At 37.6% G+C, this 24,162-nt stretch overlaps 1 protein-coding gene across 1 annotated transcript in view; it reads right to left on the bottom strand.

The window, feature by feature from the left end:
- The window catches only part of NNT (nicotinamide nucleotide transhydrogenase), a 42,164-nt gene extending 18,451 nt beyond the window's left edge, over positions 1 to 23,713 (bottom strand). The window contains exons 1-15 of the mRNA XM_010136309.1: positions 23,515 to 23,713; positions 16,762 to 16,991; positions 15,405 to 15,622; positions 13,824 to 13,911; positions 13,025 to 13,113; positions 11,236 to 11,423; positions 10,331 to 10,464; positions 8,365 to 8,556; positions 7,080 to 7,233; positions 6,289 to 6,450; positions 5,431 to 5,541; positions 4,527 to 4,672; positions 3,350 to 3,545; positions 2,511 to 2,744; positions 509 to 669 (exon numbers count right to left, since the gene is read on the bottom strand). Of these exons, the coding sequence (XP_010134611.1) occupies positions 509 to 669; positions 2,511 to 2,744; positions 3,350 to 3,545; positions 4,527 to 4,672; positions 5,431 to 5,541; positions 6,289 to 6,450; positions 7,080 to 7,233; positions 8,365 to 8,556; positions 10,331 to 10,464; positions 11,236 to 11,423; positions 13,025 to 13,113; positions 13,824 to 13,911; positions 15,405 to 15,622; positions 16,762 to 16,991; positions 23,515 to 23,665 (2,454 nt within the window). The 5' untranslated portion in view covers positions 23,666 to 23,713. The remainder of the gene's footprint in view (positions 1 to 508; positions 670 to 2,510; positions 2,745 to 3,349; positions 3,546 to 4,526; positions 4,673 to 5,430; positions 5,542 to 6,288; positions 6,451 to 7,079; positions 7,234 to 8,364; positions 8,557 to 10,330; positions 10,465 to 11,235; positions 11,424 to 13,024; positions 13,114 to 13,823; positions 13,912 to 15,404; positions 15,623 to 16,761; positions 16,992 to 23,514) is intronic.
- Positions 23,714 to 24,162: the final 449 nt, after the last annotated feature.

Raw genomic sequence — 24,162 nt, forward strand, 5'->3', positions numbered from 1 at the left:
GTCACCTATTTTTACTCGCAAAGTATCCTACCTGCTCCATGGAACAGTTCACACCATTAAATGATTCATGCTGAGAGTCTTCACAAGTCTCAGTTTATAGAATGGCAATATCCAGCGTAAATTTTGCAGCAGCTGATGTGAGCGAGTAGGGAGGTTACACATGGGGATAACAGTAAGTTATCATGATAACGTGTAGATGCAGTGCTCTTTAAAGTATTCTAAGGATAAACTTTCCAAAAAGTCTACTAAAATATCAGTTTATCATATATAAGGCTCCATTAAGTCATAGCTGCAAGAATTATACATATACATGCCTGTTCTCTGAAACAGTTCTGGTTTACAGCTAGATTTAGGGAAGCCAGTTCCTAATTGCTACTGCAAGTTAGCATACAGGCACTGTGACGATTGACTCAGGATGGCAAAATGCAATCATTAGGAGGCAAGTTGCAAAGCTGAAGATCAAACTGCTTGTTTAACTTGTTACATCTCCCACAATTCCCCAACTTACCATTATGGCTGAGAGAGCTGACACAGAACCTAAGCACGTAATTCCTGTAGCATAACTAGGGTTAATCATGTACGGAATTATTCCGCCAAAGCTGGCAGCCAGCAGTCCTGCATTCAATGCATGTCGACCAGGCAAGAGCAGTGGTGCAGAATTCAGGATACCTGCAAAGAAATGCATATTCAGGTATTGACACACGTGTTCAGGAGAGCCTGTCTCTTGCCTTCAGAGAACACTGAAGCAAAAGAAAAATTAAAAAAGAAAAAGGGATGGGCAGAAGATAAACAAGTTAATTGAAGCTGAGACCTTCTGCTAACTCAGTATTGCAGCACCTTCAAAGTCTTCAAACTCCTGTTTAAACTCATTTTACTTCCTAACCTCACTGAAGTGTTTTGGAATAATGACAAGAACCTATTCTCTTGAAAAACCTTTTTTTAATTGAAAACATACTTTCATTCTGGGCCCAAGTCTTTGCATGTTGTGTATGATATTCTGTAATAGGAATCATTTAGCTGGAACTTCTCAGTACAGGTATTATCTCAGTCCCTCTAAAGCTCCAGGCTTAGACAAATATGACCACGCAGACAACCCCAAATACAAAACACTCCTGCTTTCAAATGCTTTTTTTCACCAGTACCCTCAGTCACACAGAGCTTCCCACATTGGCAAAGATTTGAGAAGAAAAGAGGGTTCAATATTTGTGTGATTCAGTTTAAAAGACAACTACCGATTTATTTTCACCCCATGCCTTTTTTTTTCCTAAACAACATGGTAATCAGTAAAAGTAATGCAAGTTTCTCTGTTACTTTTCGTGGAAGTAATTACTTACCAACCGTCTCATTTAAATTTAGCTGAATTCAAGGTAAAGAATGAACTGATAGTCTCAGGACTAGGACTTGAAGTGTGTGACCTACTACCTCTAGTTTAATAGTACAGACAAGCTTTTTATTTCATATCCTGCTATGAAATAATTTTCCTGATATGAAAATTCAAGAAGAAAAAAATACAAACAAAACCAGTAGAGTGGTCTGAGACAGGCAGTGATGTTTCAGCAGGGACATGCGCACAAATCACTGATAGGGTAAAGGGGGTAAGATGAAGAGAAAAAAATATAACCAACAGGAAATACAGTAATTACTTAGAAGAAATACATACTACTGACAAATCCTTCAAAAGATTATTAGAGAAGACAGCTTTCCATCCATGTCATGCTTCCTCCTTCAATGGCTGGTCTCAGAAACACTGAAGAATGCAAACAGATGTCTCCCAAAGGAACTAGTGCAAAGCTAGCAACAGGATTAGCCGGAACTTCTTACTACACGTATTATCTCAGTCTCTCAAAACCCATGTGGCTTACAAAACCAAAAATAAACACAATAAAGAAACCTTCAGGTGCATAAGAATCAGCAATTAGCGAGTATTTAATTTAGAGTGCATATTTAATAGAACAGCAAGAGGTACGGAGTTTGCACAGTAGGTAAACAGACAATGAACTGCATGGTTTAAAGTGAGGCAGTCTCAACTGATACTGCAAGTTACCTACTTAAATGAAGCCCGCAATGCCAAGAAAAAAATCCCATAACTATTAGCAGTGCTCACTGAGTCCAGCAACACGAGGATTTCAATTAAATTGTCTGCTCAGGAATATGAAGTTGTGATCATAAAAATTCAATGAAATCAATTAGAGAAACAGTGTCAGGTAGTATCTTAATGACAGTAAAGCAACACTGACTCCTAGACAAGATAATTTGAGGAAAATTTACATAACTTGGTAATTAATAGCGGTAGTATGTCCAAGCACTGAAGACAAACCTTTCATAAGTAAAGCTGTACACAAATTAAACAGAATTAAAATGGAAAAAAGTACTCTCATAAGAATTAAAAACGCTAACTTTTACCTGATGCAAAATACGTTTCCTTCCAATTACAGAACAGTGTAAAGGCAGGGCTGGAGAATAAAAAAAAAGCCTTTAACAAATACTTAACTCTGAATGGAAGGTCTTACCTTGAAGTTTTCCGTAAGCAACAAGAGAGCCACTGAAAGTCACTCCACCAATGTACGTGCCAAGGTACGCCACAATCTTGGTGAGGTTTGCAGCTGGATCAGTAGCAAAGTGTGGATATTCAATCATGTATTCTGCTACACAGGTGAGCACGGCAGCCAAACCAACCAGACTGTGGAAAGCAGCCACTAGCTGAGGCAGATCTGTAATCTGGATGCGTTTAGCAATCGTCAGACCTATTGAGAATTGAAGACAGGAGGGAAGTCTTACAAAACAACCAAGCTGTGCAGATAGAAATTAATCTATCGCAGTTCAGTATGCAATGAAATCATGCCCACATGTGCCTGTTCCAATGGAAAATTCTAGAAATTGTTATGGCATTTAACTGTAAGCTGCATATGTGTATTTTATGCAACAAGAATATTATGTAAATTAAGAGACAAGATTAAAGCATATCATGTTCTTAGATGATTCACTAAGCATTGAGAAATGCAGCATTTTCTGTGACGAAACCAGTGTGAAAAAGAGAATTTGGCAGCATCTGTCAAGAACTAAACAGAAGTATGAAGTTGGGCAAGTTCATTCATCTCTGCATACCCAGTCTCCCTAACAAATATGATTTGATCTTGCTTTTCCACCAGTCTTCCAATTCTTCACCACATTCTAATGCATTAATAAAAGCCCTAAGACTTATGACTCTTTGTTTGCAAAATAATGTACATAAGCCATAAATGTAAGTTGGTCATTTCACCTGTGAGCTATACAGTATTTTGTGTATATAAAGCCTGCATAAATGCTTGTAGAGAGCATATATTGTTATTTCACAGAATCATACACGTACCTACGGAACCACCAAGTGCCATTGCACCTGACATCTGCGCCAACAGTTCAAGTGAGGGTTTCAGGCCTCCAAGAGTTGCTGCTAAACCTCCTGCAACTCCAATCATACCCAAAGCATTTCCAAGACGAGCTGTTCCTTGGGTGGACAGACCAGCCAGGGCACCAACACAGCATAAGCCAGAGCCCAGATACATCATCTTTAAAATAAGAAAAACATTATACATGCATGAAGTAGAGACAAACTGCATAATCATTATAAAATTCCTTCTAATTATGACACAAAAGGGCTGATTTCTCCAGAGTATATCTAAGTTACAGCTCTTAACCAAAGTCAAAACTCTTGACTGTGAGAAACTGTTGCACAGGATGTGATTTTTGCCAATTAAAATGTGGTATCTATTAAAACTTTTTCCCCACTTTATGATCTTGGTTTATCTGCATCATAAATACCGGAGCCAAGCTGATTTTTATCATCAGTTCAGATGCAAACAGTACAAACCCAAAGCAAAACAGTCCTGTTCATTATCAAAATAGTTTCAGAACTTCCTTCTGGCACATCTGAACTCCTGTTTTCAAAGAGTATAAACAACTTAAGTGAACTGAGCTGCATATGTCTAGGTAAATGAAAAAACTCAACAATACTACAAGCACCCAGCATAAACATATGTTTGGATTAACTTTTTCCAAACACAGAAGGCAATACACATTGATTTTTTTTTTTTTACTATTAAAACAAATGCAAACAGAAGCTTAAAATGTAAGATGCTATAGGTACAATTCCTGTACATGCCTCTGTGCTGAAATCTCATCCTATTCAGATGTCATACCTACTTTAACTGTCACACCAATTTGCATATTGAGAAACTTTTAAACCAAAAAATTATTTCTGTAGTTGCTGTAATTAAGGAAATTTAAGCTGTAATTTAAGAAAACTGTCCAATAAATACAAAGTACCTGCTGCTTTACAGGAAAAACACTAAAACAAAGCTCTCAAAATTTGCAGATTCAGCATCTGAGGTATGATCACAAGCTTAATCAACTTCAGAAGGGCCTTTTGAGAATACGTGACTGATGAAAAGACCATGGCTAACTGGTATTTACTCCTCAACAGAGCAAGCAGTGAAGAAGCATGCCACACTGTGAACAGTGTGCTAAGAGCCACAAAGTTATCTTCTGACCTGTTCAATACTATAGCCACCGCTGAGAGCAGCTGCATAGCCTCCTACAAATACACCGGCAGGAAGTAGGTACAAGTAGTTGTATTCCGGAGGATCTGTGGGACGTTTGAACATATCCAGCATTCTCTGTGTAACCAGAAATCCACCTGGCCAAAGTAAAGGAACAGTTTTAAAAAAATAAAATCTGAAACTAAGCACATACCAAGCTGTAAGAAACAACTGGTTAAATCATATTACTCCACAAATTTAGCAACTGACACCAATAAAGCCTCTGAAAAGGTAGTAATCTGGAAAACCACCAGGAAACAAAGGTGTAATCAGGGTGGGAACCTGTTGTCTTTTTTAACCTTTGGAGGACATTCATAAAAGGAGGAGTTGGATAGCCTGGAGCACTTGCTCTGTCTCCATACTCGACACTAACTGTAGGCTACAGCTTAGTTTATGACTGTGTCCTTTTCCCAATCTACTCTAGCAAAAGCAGTATTTATAAGTCACACTGCTCACTTCCTTATTTTTATTTGGGAAATTGAGACTTCTGAACCTCAAGCAAGCAGAAATTTTTCTATGCCACTAGTATATTCTTCAAGTAGGAAAAGGAATACAAGGACAAATGCAGTACCATCTTGAGATATACAGGAAAAGGTATTTCACATAATCATCAACCAAAAGACACTGTAAAAGAAAAATGCACATGTAAATGTTTCCCTAACAAAAAGTTACACCACAAGGTGTGCAAATCAGATACAATAACTACTGTGAAAACTTGGGGAAGGTTCTCAGATCCTTGATGCATGTTCTCAGATCCTATTCCCAGAAAAGTGTTTCTGGAATCTATACAATAAAAGAGCTAGAAGTAATAAAAGTGCTTTAAAGTTACCCTCAGGAGAAAACCAAATATTCATACCTGCAATATTGACTGAAGAAATAAAGGCTGAAAGCACTGCCAGACTTTGAGGAGTGTTTTCAGGGAGATAACTTCCTCCCATCAACACCAGCCCACCAACTGCAGTTAGTCCTATTTAAGAGAAAAATGTGTTATTTAACCTTAAAAGCCTCTATACCTAGAGCAAGTTTCTTTTTAGCTGTCAAACAGATATCAGACAGATCAAAATTTGACCCCTACTCTACATACTGCTACTTAAACAAAGACTGCCATGGTTTTCTTCAGCAATACAAACATGTTTCAACAGAAAAAAACATTAGTATATGAATACAGTTTTGAATGACTGTCTCAAGCATAGAGTCAGCCTCTGAGTATGTTTGATACAAGAACTTTGCTTTTAACAACCAAGTAGATTGGACTCGTGACCTGTCACATATAAACACCCACAGATATGTAAAATCTTACAAGCCACTTACGACTGTGTTTTTCCGCCTTTCTCAAAATACAGTTTTGAGGGGAAAGAGGGAAAAAAAGAAATATGAAAAACAAGTTATTTTCAGAGCCACATTTCGGAGAAATGGGAGGAAAGATATTTTCTATGAAAGGAGAGACTGCAGCACTCCAAGCAAAACAAACTTTAAACCAAACAGGTTAAGAGTGAAAAGTCACTCATAAAAATTAAAAATACAGAGCACCACATTTGTCCTTCTTTTGAAACTCTAACGAAAAGTATGTTTCAGGTGTCCTTGCTATTTATGAAAGTAAACTCAGACACGCAAAGCAGTAGTAGTCTATCTGCAGACTTCTACACAAAGTTTGAGTAAAAGGAGCTGTGCCTTCTTCAGATAGAAAATAAGCACTTGTGTCACAGCTACTTACCTGAGATAGCATTAGTCACTGACATGAGTGGAGAGTGAAGAGCAGGAGTCACACCCCATACTGTATGGTACCCCACTATTCCAGCTAGGCCAAATGTCGTCACCATTTGCGTGAAAGCGGTATTAGGAGCTGCAATGCCCAATCCTAACACGCCACCTAAACCTAGAAGAAAAGCACAGCGAAACTTTTCTGTAACTTTTCAATGGTTTCCTACATTTAAACTCTGTTCAACAGAGCCCAGTATTGAGCTAAAAGCAAAATGGAGTTTTGTGCACAGATTCATGCAGAAGTTCTGATGCTCACAGAATCCTAAATGACTAGAAGACCCAATATTTACTTGTCAAGACAAATGTTCCGTTCTCAGCATTTCATTAGATTGTGGGCATTTAAGTCTCAAACAACATTAAACTTTGAAGAAAGCAATGACATTGAGTTGATCCTGCTGCAAAGTACACGCTGAGTCCTTAGAAGAAGTTCTTCAGAATTTTAAGTATTTTACTGGTATTTAAATAAAGCCAAACACACATATATGTACACAGCACGAGTCAGTGCTACTTGAAATGTTAATACTTTGTTAAATTTCTAAAATTTAATTTTCTCTCTCAAAAGCAATTATTACACTATACCTATTTTGCATTAGGACACGCCAGCCAATTAACTGTTCTCCCAAATTATGAGTGGGTCATAATTTTTAAATTACTTTTTTACATTACTTTAAATTACGTACTTTTAAATGAGGAGTCATTTAAAAGTATTAACCAAATGAGGAATAGTCTCTGCAAGTTGCCTACCTGCTGTATACACAGACGCACTAGTCATAGTTTTTCTAAAAGGTGTGATAGTAGCTGCTTTTTCTGCTTCCAGCTCTGCTACAGTCTTCTGCTTCACAGGGGCTCCTTGAGGAATGTTATTTGGTGGAGGGGATGGGAAAATCACCTTGCCATCCTGACAAGAGAGGTTTACAGAGGTTTACATGGCAGATGCTTTATTAGTTAGAGGAGACTACTCTCAATCCTTCAAGTCATATCAGTCTTAACATCCTGCAGCCATGCCACAGGAGTATCTTCCTTCTCTGCATCAGCAGAAGTTTGAAAGGCTGTATGGTCAGTACAGCCTGACCATGTTAGCCATTCTGGCTTACACATTTTTGAAACAAGATTTAACACCAGTGCCGAGGAGCACCTCATAGAAACATAGCACGAGGCCTGAAAGCAGAAACCAAAACAAAGAGCTAAAGTTCCTTAAATGGAAAACATTTATGCAAAATAAAACAGGGTCTTGAAACTAAAAACTGCTACAGATCTGTAATAAGAGCCTGCCCAGACCTCAGCTAAGTACCAAGCATTGGTCTCATGCTTCTTATTATTCTCCAGGCCTCTGGAGGAATAACAGTGGAGCTGTCAGCCCTGATCTGTACATGCCACTTCAGGGGTCAGATAGTTGAAATCAATGCAAGTCTCCTCCAGAGCAGATATCATAAGCATTACAAAATGCTAGCAACATTATACAGCATAAATACACAGAAATTAATACCTCTTACCTAAACTGCAAATTATTTCCTAACAGTTGCAGAAGAAGAGCCCATACCCTAAGTTTGTATTTTATTATTTCCTAATATAGCTTAAAGTGTCCTGCGTATCCTGGTTGCATCATTTTTTCCTGAAGTTATTCTTGTAAGAGCTGAAACATATATTTACTATTTACTGGGGGCAGGTGGTGGGAAACAAACCACGAGAGAAGGTTTTTCTGGTCCTGTGCTGATGTTTCAAATACATTTTAAATAACTATGCTTTTATCACATGAATACAACATGCAAATTTCATCTTTTTCCTATGTTTCAATAGTAAGCATTAGCTATTTAACTATGACAAGAAGACAAAAGCAAAGACACTTCCCTTCACAAAAAGGGACAGATGAATATTCAGCTGAATATAAACATGTCTGTCCACACTGTCTGTCAAGCCACTTCTGAAATCTACTGGCATGCAGTACCTCTGAATGCAAGTTAAAGCAACAACACTGATAAGTGTAAAAGTACGAACTCACAAATCAAGAAGACAGTATTTATTGACTTACCTTCATTACTACAGTTCCTCTAATAACATGATCCAGAGTCCCATAATCGAATTCATCTTTTGGATCAAAGTAGAAGTTCTCTTTGTCAGGACTGATAGCCTTTAGGAGTTTGATAATATTATTGGAATACAGAGTACTGGCCTGAGTAGCCATCCTGCTAGGCAGGTCTGTGTAGCCAATGTGTGTAACACCCTGAAAAAAAAAAAAATCAAGTAAATTATTAAGGATTAGCACAATGCCTGAAGCAGCAGCGTTTCTTCAATTATATCCTTCCAGAAATATATACCCTAACTGTTTCAGTTATTTTGGTTTTAACCCCAGCTAAAACTGTTACCTGCGGTTCTAACATTATTAAGTCAGGGGAGGGTTAATCACAACAGTTATAGGATTCAGCATGATCAGACACACCACCTGAAATGCTATTAGCAACAAGCCTACACAGAGGGGAAGATGCACTGGTGCAAGAGATAGTCCCTCTCCAAATCCTACCATCCTCTAAGAAATCAGCTTCTTAAAGCAACCAGTTAATATTACACTATATTTAAAATAATAGTTACAATTTATAATTATAATAATATAATAATTATATTATTACCATGCCCAACACTTGGCATATTCTCAGTCCTTCTACAGGGCATGCATTGGAGGCAACTTTCTCCATGATGGAGGAACAAAAGTAGTTTCCTCAGAGCTGGCTAGCTGTGCAAGTAATATGCCCATTTATGTAAAGACCTAACATAACACATCCATGCTGTTTAAAGAACAAATATGAGTGTACCTGGGTATCAGGCTCTTGAGTTTTTTGAAGGCATAAAAGGCTGGCATACACTTTTCATGCTCAGGCAGGCTTGTGTTAAAATACCGCTCCCACAATTTACAGCTAAGATCCACAGACACTTCCAGGAACTCTGGCTTAACGCAATGCTCCAGCATTCTGTTAACAGTTCTCCACTGCTGCTCTTTTCCTCAGCTCAGTGCCTGTACACTATGTCAAGGGGCAATACTCCTCTGACTAAAAGCACTCCATATAAACCCTTCATGCAAGTATCTGCTTACTTCTGTTCTATAGACTCTAATTTCAGTTTTTAAGCAACTACATCAAAAGCCATAGAAAACCACGAAGCCAAACACAACGCATGACTCATATACACACACAGCCCCACTTAATGACAGCAACTAACGACAACCATGTCAGCAATATGACCTACAGGCTACCCTAGTAACAGTATTGTGTCCTCACATTACCAAATAACAACCTTGGAAATCTGCTGCTTTAAATCTCATCACCCAAATTCTCTAACTCCTTTCTCACAAGTACTAAAAACAAACCCCAAAAAAAAGGAAAAAAAAGCCCTCTCAACTGAGCCAATGAACACTGAAGCAAAACAAAAGTAGTTAGTTCTGTTCAGACCAAAACTGATTACTTTAATAAACCAATCCATGCTACTCCTAGTTTGGGTTACAAGTGATTCTGATATTCTAGGTCAGATATACTCATGCTGGTGAACCTAAAGGTGTACAAAGACAGCACCCTCCTGAACACGGAATTATACTGACCTAGGCCAGAGGCTTTGCACTGAAGTAAACACTGACATAGTCTGAACCTGTCTAGCTTAGCTATGACAGGGACTGTCAACCTCCAGGTTGCAGGAGGTGATGAGCAAGTCAAAGAAGCTATTGCTGTCTCTTTAGGCAGACCAAGAAATAGCCATCAAACCACATCCTCAGAAACAAATCACTGGATGTCGAAATCTAAGTAGTAAGAATTCCATACTTAACCACCAGATTAACACTACACAAAGGTATTTGTTTCTTTAAAAATCCCCAAAACATTGCAGAGATGACTAATGACAAAATACAAATCTACATGATTACTTCAGCCCAAACAGCAAAATCAGCATACCATTCACCAAACACAGTGTGAACTCATGCAAATGGAAAATGATCTGCAGATTAAAATGCTCACCTTATGAACATACATTTCTCCAGGCTTTGTAGTCTCAATGTTTCCCCCTGCTTCTGCAGCTAAATCCACAACAACTGAACCTTCCTTCATTGATTCAATCATATCTTTCTTAAACAGGATAGGAGCTTTTTTGCCTGATAAGACAAAGCATAGTAAGTTAAATGCAATATACAGATTTTTATCTGTAGAGCTCAAAAGATGAGGTCTCCCCTTCTCTCTCTCTCACTCAAACTTCCTTTTGTAAGCAAAATTTTCAAGTCATTGCTACCTAGAATGAAATGTCACAGATTTTTTCACACAGGCAGAGAGAAGAGATGCTCTAACAACTTACTCCCAAGCATATGACAAGAGTATGCATGGCCAGTCTACCAAAGACGCAGGCAAGTCAAATTCTGTCCTCCGTAAACTGACATCCCATGTTACAACTCAAAAAGTAAGGAAAAAAAAGAAAAAAGCCCCATCATAAGTCATTAAAATAAAGATTAAAATTAAAATTGTTGTGCAATACAAAGCACTAAACCCTAAGTTCTACCTTACTATGTTTCAATTACAAAAGGCAATACTGTTTCAACTGCACTGGTCTCAGTGCACAACCTCTGCACAAGCAGAAATAGCAGTGACGCAATGAATATGCAAGAGAATTATATATTCTTATTTTGTTTCTTTCAAGGAGTAGATAGCAATATTCAAGAAAACATGATGCTATTGAGTCAAAGACTGCTGGTTGTGAAAGGAAAACTTGAAGAAAAAGGCTTGCACTTTAACAAGCAGGCATTTATCAGAGAAGGGTACAGGCTCACACAGACATAATCATTAACACCTCTGTTTTCACTGCAAATGCAGCTCCAAAACATGCCAACTTGCATAAGATAAATGAAAATTAGCATCTTCCACATAAAACATACCTGGAATAAGTGCTGTAGTGATGATAATATCAACATCTTGGCACTGCTTGGCAAAGAGTTTCATTTCAGCTTCAATAAATTCCTTTGACATTTCTTTAGCATAACCACCTTGTCCCTCTCCAGATTCCTTTAAGTCTACTTCCAAAGGCTCAGCACCAAGAGACTTGAACTGTTCAAGAGCTGCAGCTCTAGGAAAAGAAAATTGCAGGGAAGAAAACAACCACTTTAAAAATCCACCATGTCTCTGGTCTTTTTAGTAGCAGTCTTCAGACAAGACATCTAAAACTTATTCTTGGATTAAGGAGACCGTAACTAAAGCCCTCAACCTTCAGTATTTAGCGAAATAAGTAATTGCATCACAAACTTTGAGTCCTTAATGAAGACAGGTATTTGGATAAGGAATGCAGGCAGTCTATGGTTTCCTATACGGTCAGAAGGGTTGCCCAAGAAAAGTCTCAAAGCTATGAACTTCACTGTTGACTCACTCTGCTCACCCATTTCTCTTGTCATGACCAGGTAAATTCACAGCCCAAACTAAGCTGCCTAAGATAGGTGATAAATACACAATCTGTGTTTCTGTCTTGAATCTGTGAAATGGGAAGTACTAATAAGACTTATTTTCACAGGGAAAATTGGTTGAAGGAGGGGGCGGGGGGGTGGGTTTGGTTTTTTTCCTTTATTTTTTAACAGTTATTCTGTAAACGTGTAATATATTTTGCATTGCATGATGTCACAAATAATGAGACTAAATTTCAGTGTTAGGTGAACAGTCTCAACATGCAGGGGATTTAAGACAAACATAATTGCGCACTATGACGAAAATAATACATGATGCTTAAGAAGGGAATTTTAAAAAAATCTAAAAAGCTTGAGGCAGATTTTGATCATGCTTTTACAAAAAACAAACTCTTTCCAGTTTGTTTTAAGGCATATGTAGATTTTCAAACAAACTAGAAGTTTTTTCATATTGCAGACCATGAAGTTGGAAATACATTCATTTTTATTCTTAAATACAGGTAGGTGGCACTAGTCATTTCTACATAAAACCCAATATAAGCAATTTTAATGCAAAAACAGTACTAAGCATATACAAATTCAATAAGAAGGCCATTTAATAGAACAAAACAAAAAAGTTTGCAGTCCTTATAGCTGTAAGAAGAAAAATGTTAGTGATCTGTAATTTTCCCCGTCTATTGCTCTAAAAAAAGGCTATGGGACAAAATAAATAATCCTTCCAAACATAAAGAAGAGACCCATGGAAATCGACATTTAAAGCAGCTCCAGCTGCAGTTTCTGTTCTTTCATCTTGAGTTTCATGAATAAAATAACTTGATCTCTTTCTCTCCCTCAGCATACTGAAAGAAGTGTCTCTTGAAAGAGATCCTACTGGCCTCTCTGGGATCAGGTCAGTAGAGGTGAATGTGAATATGCAAGTATGAACTTCGATCAAAGCAAGCCATAAAAGACAGCATAAAGAGTCTCTCTTTGCCATTTTCCCTGTGTCCCCAAGAAGAACAGAGACACGAAATTCCAGATAAAAGCCCTAAATTTCTCATCTTCATAAAGCCATGATTTTTTATTCGCATAGTTCTGAACGATTTTATGAGAAGGACTCTTTGGAAGGTTTGGTTGTTCTGAGGTGTAACAAACACAGTAGTAATGATGGAGTAAAAATGGTAGGAAAGGAATTGTGATTCAGTGCTGAACAAGTGCTTTCACTGTTATAGAGCCACAAACTACTTCATCTTAAAATAATTTCAGATAGCTATTACCGTTTTCACACACCTACCTAGTATCAAATCCACGAACCACTGCACCCATTGATTTAGCTGCTCCTGCAGAAGCCAGGCCAGCGACACCTCCTCCAATGATCAAGACCTAGAACGATACCATCATCATGCTTGAAGAATAAACCAAAACTAGAGCTGCTTAGAAAAGCGGCAGCATTGTACTGATTTCACAAGGGCAGATACATCTCATTAACCAGCCATTTAAAAAAGTACCTTAGGACACAGAACTCAAAATTATTTTTGTAAAGCTGCCTCATAAATCTAACAGTTTAAAAGCTGTTAACTCCTAACTTCACTTATTTGAGAGCCAGATCCTCTGTAGCTAACAGTTCGTGTAAGTTAAGTGCAGCTTTTCCCCTTAATTTTTCTTCTTTTTTTTTCCCCTTCCCTAATTCTACTTTCATTTCTCTTCAACCCAATCCACCTGCAATTTCACTCAAGCAACCCTTTTCTTTGCAACCTCCAATGCACCAGACACCTCAACATCTCTGGCTTTTATTAACTGCTTCCTTGCCTTTCCCCATCTGGAAAAAAAAGGAAAAAAATATACCCATGTATAGCTAGTCTGATGTTTAAAACTAAGCAACCTTGACTAAAGCTCTAATTATCCTATTATTCAAAAAAACCCTGACACTAAAGGTAGTGAACAAAAATTGGTATGGAAGTCACTACAGCAATTTCTGAAGCCTCTAGAACTATCCCCGAGGCAGGAAAAAAGCCTTTTAACACAGTTTCAGCAGTGGTTAGCTGTGCTCAGGAACTCAAATATCTGCCACAAATATGTTTAATTATACATACCTTTGCTGGAGGAACTTTACCAGCAGCTGTGATCTGACCCGTGAAAAATCGACCAAAGTGATTTGCTGCCAGTACCACAGCCTTGTAACTGTCAATTAATGACAAACACATATCAGTATATCAGTATTTTCCTCAGGCTCAGTACAATTCCATTCATGAGAACAATCAAAAGGACGAATATTTGACTATGCACAGGATAAAGCAATTTTAATATTTGACTGTTGAGCACAAATTTAATAGTCCGCCTTTATTAATATCTCTCGTCTTTTTTTTTTGAAACCATGGAATGCAAATTCAAACAGAATGTTTGCACTGCAATATACTGGACATCCACAATGACTCACTCAAGACAATAAAATTTTACCCGAACAATAAATGCAAAACTTGCCAAAAGTTAACTGTGGTCTTTGAAGCTACCTTCAAAGGCTGTAACCTGAAGCTTGTTACAGAATGAAACATGAACAAGCAATTGCAAAATCCACAGTAATTTTGCAGCAAGCACACTGAGACAAGCAAGCACACGTTGAAAAAAAGATACTCTGACCCTAACTCTGCAGAGCTATATGGCTTAGAGCAAATATCTTACACTTGCTACTTCTTTCTCCCCATTTGCTTTGCAGCCAGCCAAGAATGGGTGGCTAGACACCAAGTTAACATCAGTGGAGCTATACGAAAAAGCACAATAATGTGTAATTACGTCTTCTCTTAACAACAGTGCACATTTTCTTGCCCTTTTAACCAACAGTGTTGTGGTTCAAGAGTCCTGTTCCACTCTCTGCTGTCTCTAGCAGGGTCATATAGAGATGTGTATGCTGTAAAATTAGTTCTAATTTAGACACAGCCTGTAGATTTCATACCATTAAATGCATTAAGAACTTCTGTATTTTAATAAAATTATGCAGAATGAAAACACAGAGATGTAACCAAACATGTAACTGGATAGATATACTATTGGTGTTCACAAAATCTGGCACTTTCTCCAAGTCTTATGTTTCACAGACATCAACTAAAAAAAAAATTTAAAAAGCAATAAATAACCTAATAATAGAAGTCAGCTTGACAACAACATTTTAATTCACTACGCTACCTACAATACCAAATGCAAAGCATGAAGATATCTGAGAGTATCTGGGCTTTTGTTTACATCTGTGATGGCAACTGCACTCATACTGAGTGGTGTTTGGGTTAGTTACCTCCCAAGAACATCAGATCTCATCAACAGACAATCTGTGTTCAAGCTGTCTTAAGTATATCTTTGAGCCTGCCCTAATCTAGTTCAGATCAAAAAGGCACTAGACAAAGTAGACCAGGAATTAGAATAACTCCCTTCAGTTTAGAGTTTGGTTTGGTTCAGTTGCAAAAGCCTTGCTCTGAGCTGTTGCAAAACTGACCACAAGAAACTTGTTTGGCACCTTGAACGGTGTCATCCTGCTTGAAATAGCTGTATGAAAACAGATATGCAGAATTGGTTTAGATATATCTAATATCAAAGCACAGGGCTTTTAATTCAGCTATACTTACTCAAGTTGGGAAAAAAAAAAACCACAACCCAAAAAAAACAACAAAAAAGAAGATTCATACCCAGCAATGTTGGCCATGGAGCTAAGTGCATCATATCCCTGAGCAATGGTGACCCGTGGAACCTGATCCATAGCCAGAACCGTAGTTTTTTTTTCTGCAAGTTTTTTCAGGAGGTCTGGATTTTGTGCTGGGTAGATAAAACTAATGAGGGTAGCCGCTGTCTTAAAAAGATCTGCCTCATGTACACCTAGAGCCGAGTTATATACTGGAGCCCTCACCTAAAGAAAGAGACAAGTTTCAAAATTAATCAGAGGAAATAAATCAAAACACACTCCACTTCCTTTATCCCAGTCTGCAGCCTGTCAATTCCTATCCACAAAGTACACAAGGAAGGGTCAAAGGCTGTTTGCACAACTGAACTAAGTAACTGCACTTAACCGCAGCCCACATACTAGAATTAGCTCTAGGCATACTGGTGACAGGGCAGTAAGTCAGCACATAGAGAGGTCCGATGGCCTCTAATCAGCAGCTACCAGCTTTCATGAGACAGCTGCCCAAAACCCCACCATTTTTATGCAAAATGATTACTGAACAGACCTGCCAATTAAGCTGTACAGGCTAAGAATCACTAATCAAGTTGCAATTCACTATTACAGAGAATTTCAAGCGTGACGTCCAGCACGATACTCATCTGGATCTGTATTAACTTCTTTTGAGTTTCTCAACTTGTCTTCAAAAAAAAAACCTACTTAAAAGAGTTGTTCACAAACTAGTTCACAGAAGTTCTATGTTCAATCTTGACAAGATAACTTCAAATAGAGCAGTTAAAGGAAGACTTAACATCAAGTCTAAGGTCTTTTTTCCCCTCAGGACTCTGCACAACGTAATACCTCTCAAGCAGCAGTCTTCCCATATCAGCTACAACTCATGTAGTTACAAATGCTTTTGAAACACACTGTTGCTGTGGAACTGCTGGAGGTCTGACTGAGAAAAACACGAAACTTGCATCTTCAAAATTCCAAGCAACTCTCTCTAGAGAGTAACTTGAGTTGTATGTTACTAATTTTGGAGTGAAAATTAGAGATCTTAGAGCAGGGATCTCATCTGATTAAAATTCAGAAGTAGCCTACCTTGCTCTAGAAAACATAACTACTCTAAGGTAATTAAAAACTTGGTAAGATGTCATCCTCAGTTTTCCCAATGCTGCCATTTACAAATTTATTACTCTTGGTGCAGACCTGAGATATTAAAAAAAAACAAACCCAAAGAAGACTAAAATGGAATCAGTTCTTATAATGGAAATGTTAACTTAAAGGAGCTTAATTTACTGAACTTCCAGCAGACTATATAGAAAAAACCTGACCTATATGTTTCCCTAAAAAGAATGTAATATGAAATATAGTAATAAAGCAATTACTTTGACAATCAGATCAGAAGCCAGGACTTCCTTGGTCCCCTGGATCTTTGCTCCAGCATCTCTGTAATGGTCATCAGAAAATTTCGAAGCTTCTCCAGCACCGGATTCAACCACAACATTGAAGCCTTGTTTAACCAACGCTTGAACTCCAGCCGGTGATAAAGCCACCCTCTTCTCATTCTCAAATATCTCCTTAGGGACACCTACAGTCAGCTGTTTATAAGGAATTCCTGTAAGAGGGCAGATCAGACAGCATTAGTTACACTAAAGATTAATGAATTTATATTAATGGCACTCTCCAGTGTTGTACAAACACATGCAGACATGTCACACTCAGCAATTCTTTCTCCTAAGGGAAAAGAAAGCAGACTGGTATCTTCCAGCAGTGTCAATTACATTTCCTTATATTACACCACGTTGCTAGAGACACCTGTTCTCTCAGGAATCAGCAGGTCAGCACAATCAGCCACACAAGCAGTAAGAAACGTCTGGTGAAGTTCAAACCCATCTGAATTTTTTACAGTTCTAATTGTGCAAATGGCGTTCTGATTTACCCAACACATGGTGTTCTGATGATGATACATTCTACCTGGGGTAAGAAGAATTTAAACACCTCTCTGATCACTTCAACTTCATTTTGAAGAAATAAATGAGCTTCAACAGCCAAACTGCATTTTAACTAAGTATGGTTTCATTGTCTATCAAATTACATTTGTCTCAGATCACTATTAATGAATGAAACTTACGTATCACAAAGTACAGTGACAGGGACAACTACATAAACAAGGTACTCTAAGAATTGCTATAAAATTTAAAAAATGAATTCAGGAGTAATTGAAGAACAATGTCATATCCATCTGCTAGTTCGTTAATTATACTTCTCTTCGATGTTATCTTTGCCTTAACTTGTTAAATGCTCTACTTAGCTGATGAAAGCTAAGCAGAAATTGATGAAGCTGCGAATTTATCAGTTTTAGCTTAAGCTTTCAAATTACAAACACTTAACTTTGTTCATGTACAATTTGTGGGCTTCCAATCTAGTATCTGATTAAACTCCTCTGATCCAATCAAATGTTTAAATACATTATTTACAAATACACAGACTCCAGCACAGTAATCATATACCAAACTACTACAACGCTTCAATTACACTAGACAGCATGAATTCCAGCAAGCAGGCCCAGTTCTGCACCATCTTTCACTGAAGTCTACCCAGAATTTAAACCAAGACTGTGACACTGTGACAAGACACATCTCACATACATCAATGAAATATAACCTGAGCAGCCTAAGCAGTCACTCATATGCAAGGTCAAGCAGCATCAATAAAAAAACCAAAACCAAACAAAAGAAATTTTAAAGGGGAGGGAGTGAAAGGCTTATTTTAAATTACCAATCTGCTTTTAATTTGGCCACTAATACTATGCATTGTGCTACAAAAATTGTACAGATTAATAATGTGTTACACATTTTAGGAAGGCCTCCTTTTCACTCTTTTTCCTGTATTTGGTTTTTAAGATAGAAATAAGCAATACAAAGCCAAAAACATACCACACTATAAGAGCTTTGAGAAACTGCACTGTTTTGATATTTTAAAATCTAAATCTACCTACAAAATAAATCTGGGATAAGGTGCTTAAAGCTGAACTTCTGAAAACGTTTTAGATTAACAACTTTCAAGTTACTGTCAACTTACAATGTTCTGAAAATACAGAACTGTTAGGAACTGGTACCTGTACTTGTCATTCTTCTAAGCCATTAAAAAAAAAACTGATTGAACACATCCAACAAGAAAACAGAATGGAAGACCACCAGCCAAAGAAGTCATTACTTCTAATTATTGTTACTGTTTTAAAAAAAAAAAAATTTAGCTTTTTCTTTGATATTAAACTAATAAAATGGCAACAAGTGATTTGAAGACACAAGTGTTTTGACATTTTGTATGCTGGAGAACATTTAAAATCACTTCGATTACAAGACAAAAACCAAATTCATAAAAACATTTTTCAAAGGAACATAAAGACACAACAGAAGTGGGAGTGCACATCTAAAAGAGACCCACAAGAGTAAAAACGCCTTGCAAATATTTGCTTCATCAGCATACACCACATCTTAGCATCACCATGCAACACAGGGCATCCCTATCACAGCAGCCCTAACCTCTTGAAACCTACAGTAACTGCTGCCATCACTCATACAAACCACTCCGTCATTTGACACCATCCTTCTCCTCATCTCTTCTCCTAATCACTATGTAATAAGGTCTTGCTTCTTCGTTTCACTAAACCAGCTCAGTGGAAATGAGCTTTCTTGTCTCTTAGAAGCAGAAGTGAAACACAGAAGATTGAAATTTGTTCGAATAACAGAGACCAATCACAATTCCTAGAGGAATTAGCTCTAGGCTAGAAGGCAAAAAGCTTTTCAAGAAGCACTGAGAAAGTAAGAACTGAATCTCCTTTTGGCAGTTTTTGCAGCACACAAATGCAGAGGAAGGAAGAAAGAAATAAACTCTAGCATACAGGGAATAGAAGATGACTGCAAATTTGAAGGCACACAGCCCCTTGACTAAAGCTTATACACTAATTAAGCAAAAATATGAGGCGGCTTTTTTTAGCTCCTAAGGCTAAAACAACAGTTGATGCTTCTGATTTCTTTTTGTTTACCTGCTTTTCTGTGGGGTACCAGGGTGGAAGAATGCATGGCTAGGAGGGATGGTACAGGAACATGCACTACACACCAAATGTATTTCCTCATTTCTCTTTCTTTCACATTGTTAAATCTTGCATGCAATCGAAATAGGTAAAAGTTTTCCACATAAAATGTATTTGCACATTATTTAGTAAGCAGAATGATCAGAGACCAGTACTGAGAACCACACCCTCCTCCAATGCTTTGGAAGATCCAATCAAAGATAAACATTTAGCAAGTCTCATTTGCCACTAACCTTCTTTTCACCTCTGTCCCACTACCAAATTTCTAGCAACGAGTGAATACAGAAGCAAACAGACATCAGTTTGCCAGCCTTTGGCTAAAGCAGGTATAGGACATTTTTCAAGCAGACTACCCTGATGCATCACATCATTCAGCACCTAACAAAGTGGATGACTACAACTGCAAAGTAAAGATCTACGTTAAAACTTCAGGAGAGAGTACAATTTTGAAGGAAGCTGTACTATGAACATAGATTTGGTTTGTTGAACTCAGCAATTTCAAAGTCATTAGTTTTGAAAGGCTGAAATCTAGAATTATAAGGAACTTGATTGAGGTTTTATTTTGAGAAAGCACATCTGCTATCCTTGCCATGGGTTTAAAACTGCATGAGTGTGAAGCTTCCAAGTTACCTTTCTAAGCCTCCATGTCCAAAAATCTGTTTAAGGACTCCCTTGAGTACGTTTTAGTAACTAACTTACTACGTTGTGGTATCAAGAACATCTTCCAAAACCAGCCCGAAATACACATACCTTTGAGCACCTTTTCGAGTCACATGAAGATTGTTCATTGAGTAGGAGATACACAGTACTTTTTTTGATACAGAGAATCAACACGAAAAGGATCCTGCCACTACCAAAAGTAGACTAATTAAATTTCACAGGCCTTAGCATCTTAGTATGTAATGAACATAAATTAGAATTTAGAAAAACTACTAATTAGTCTCTTTCTCATCCTGTTAATATAATCTCGATTGTTTAATGAGGACATATTCAAAGCACAATCCCAAATTTCACGTAAATGAAATAAGTAGGTAGTCTACATCTCCAAGGTTCAGAAATCAAACAATTAAAAATATTTGTAAAAGCTATTTTCTCCATTTAACTTACATCCACAAACTCAAGGGTTTCCAAAAGATCCTAAGTTAAAACTATTGAGAAAACTCAGAACATTGTATGTGGAGAAATAGAGAAAAATACAGGTTTTTATCTCCTTAACCTGACTTCAGGAAGTAGTCCATAGCAAAACAGTATCAACAAATACTAGAGACTGACTTAAAGATAAGAGAAAGGAAGAGTTTTCACTATATGCCACATGTTCTGGGATGAGAAAACACGATACACATAACCTGCCTAATTTTTAAGTTACTCTAATCAGCTTTAAGCAAACTATCTCACCTGTTCTGAAGATGAGGACATATTCCGAAGAACAGCAATATGATGTTGGCAAAAAGAAAAGGAAAAAAAAAAAAGAATGGTACAGAAGATTAAACAAACACCTGACCCCTTTTCTTACACAAGCAAGGGCATACAAAAAAACCCAAGGAAATTAAAGGAGAGTATCTATAGTCTATAAATAATGCACAACTTTAGATCTAGAGAATTAGTTGACAATGAACTATTGTAGGTTTCAAAGTTCTGCAGGATATAGAAAAAACCCAGGAAATTTTAAGAAAGCATCATCAAAATAAAAAGGATATTAAATATCTCAGGACAGCAAGGGGTTAAAGTCAGAGAGCTGCAGGACAAATCGATCTCAGTGTATTGGAAACCTCAGAGTCAGTTACTTCATAAGCACTTTTCCATGAGCTTGGGAAAGTTTTGCATCTGCTTCTGAAGCACCTGGTACTAGCAACTATTGAGACAGCTTAGAGGAGCGCTTTTTTACTCCAGTATGAAAATTGGTATGTTTCTAAGAAACAAAGAAAATAGCAGAAAAATAAACTGCAGTAAGAAAAGTATCAGTCCTCCAAGTTTACTTTTCAACTGACTCCAAATCTCTTCACTCCTCAAGCAGCTGTTATTCTTGTACATAATATATCCTGAACTAAATGAAACCTAATCTGAGAACAAAAGTACTAACTACACACTTAAGAACTACTGTGACACTTATCTTTTCAGCAAACTTACTCTTCTTAGTATTACAGTGATTTTACGAAGTGTCACTATAATCAAAGATAATTTCTAAAAGTAAGAATAAAATGTAGTTATTTTATATGCAGTTAAATTTTGATTCAAAAGCACTTAAGAATTATACACAAGCAACAGTACTGCTACTAATTTGTCATTCAATGGCTGGTTTACCCTTAATTTGTCCTCTACTGAATGACAAATCTCATGTTTCCAAAATGAACTATAAGGATAGTTTAATTATCAACCAAAAGACTTATCAAATTCACAATTCTCAGCATTAAATAACTGCACTGCATGAATACTACTCACCCTTAAATAAGAGCTTCCACACAATAGATCTGAAGGGACAGCAATGAATACTTAAACACATGACACTAATCAGAATTCTGTGTCCTTGTGGAAAAAAATCTGTGAAGTTACTCTAAAACCAAGAAAATGCACACACACACAGATGAGCATACTGATTTCAGTAAAACTGAAGAGATTTTTCAGTTGCATGATCACATTTGTGGTCAAAGTCAAATGCAAAGATTGATTCCAAACTTGAACAACAATGGCACTTAGCTGGGACATTTGAAAATCAACATACATCCCAGGTTAACACTCACAACAAAGGCATAATTTGCCATATCAAGACAGACAGATGTCTCTTTCATTCAAATACTTAATACGGGAAAAAAAAAAAACGGAGCATCACAAATCCATCAGTCAAGGCAAAGAAATTCTGGTTTCACCATAAAACTGTAGTAGAAAGCCACATGCTTTTTAAAAAAACATTATCAGGAGCCCTCTGAGTAAAGAAACTCTTCCTCTCATCACATTCCTTCAGAAGCTCCGAAACACTGGGTCACTGATGTGAAAGGACCCCAAAATGCACCAGCCACAACTAGTATTGCCTAAAATTTCATGCAATAAAGGCTTCTCAGTTACATAGTCTAATCTTATGTCCTGTGTTTTCATGATCCAGCAATTTTGTTGACAAACTACACTACTTTCCTCATACTCTAAAACATCTAATGCAGTTACCTACTGGGTATGTTTGGAAGGAACAAACATCACATGTACAATGAGTCAAACTCTCCACATTAATCTCTTACAGACTAAGATGACCCTAGATCTGCAGGTTCTCTAAATTCCTTCAGGGAGACATGACCCATGCAGGACAATGGGTAAAAATATCATTAAACCAGTTTTGTATGTTCTCCAATCTTCTAGCTGTCAGGCTACATGCTGTTTAGAAGAAAGCAAAAACCTGTCAGTTACGATTTTCATACACTAGGCTCACATCATAAACTGGAACCAAGGATGCCCCCCTTCTTTTTTTCATGAAAATGCCTGAACCTATCCATTATCTGCACTGAAATTAATTAGTGCATATGTGCCAACAAACCCTACATGTGAAGATGCAAATCAGAAGTTCTTCAAGGTGGCAGAATGTAAAAGTTTCCTGAACAAAGTTTAGAGATTTTTCAGATGGGGTAATTACAATTACATATAGTCACGCTTGCAGATGGTTTCTGTATGAGGGCTGTATTTTCCCCTGCTTGGACACAAAGACTTGCACTACCAGAACTCATGGGGAACTCAGGCTCTTAATAAAGAAAAGTATTTGTTTAAATATTTCCCTCAAGCAAGGTAAGTGTCAGCTGGAGCTCCGACTCCCCACCTGTAAAAACTATTTGGATTCAAAGCGTTCATAATAAACACAAATACCTTCTGCCCAAGACCTTTAAAATCAGTATAAAATCAAACTGCAACTGACACAAGTATGCTGCTGACAGAAGTATGCTGTTGACACAAGGCTGTTCTTTTTATTTTAACTCATTTCTGTACTAACACGTCTGAAAGAAAAATTCAAGCTATCTTCATGTTTTAAAATAAAAGTTTATTTACTATAGTTTAATGAATTTACCTGGCTTTGGAGCTGCCTGAGATGTTAGCATCCTGTGGGTTCTAAACATTCGCAAACATGGCATTTTTGCAGAATGCACCTTAGGTGGTAAGACATTGCTGAGAAGAGAAGTTGGGCACCCACTAAGAGCAATACGCAGAAGGCTCGCCATTTTGCGCAGACCTCACAGCAGATTCCTTGCCACGTATGGAATTCTTGCTGCGCATGTAAAAACAAAGCAAAAATTATTAATGATACTAGACAGATAGTATGTTAACTCTACAGCCTAAGTACATTTGACTGCCAGTAGCCATGCAATGACCACTTCTCTCCACCTTTACTTTCTAGCTGAAAAAAAGAAAAACAAAAAAAAAACGCAACTTTTTTTCAAACTGAGCCAAAACTAACAATGTGCTCACGGGAGAACCGACTTTCCAAGTTGACCTTCAGATTGTGCTTCTGTGAGTCAAAACCACTCTCTTTACACCGTTGGGCTAAACAAGAAAATCTGGGCACGTGAAAACCTCCTGCGCCCCAAGAAACCAGATAAACACTTCAGACTCCTGGCAGGGTTCCCAAAGGAGTTACCCTGAGCAGGATGGCAGCTGCAGGCGCTCAGCTCAGCGCACTCAGAGGGGCACGGAGGAGCGGGCAGGGGAGACAGGCCGC

The sequence above is a fragment of the Buceros rhinoceros genome, unplaced genomic scaffold (assembly GCF_000710305.1).
Source record: "Buceros rhinoceros silvestris isolate BGI_N320 unplaced genomic scaffold, ASM71030v1 scaffold1195, whole genome shotgun sequence".
Taxonomy (NCBI): domain Eukaryota; kingdom Metazoa; phylum Chordata; class Aves; order Bucerotiformes; family Bucerotidae; genus Buceros; species Buceros rhinoceros.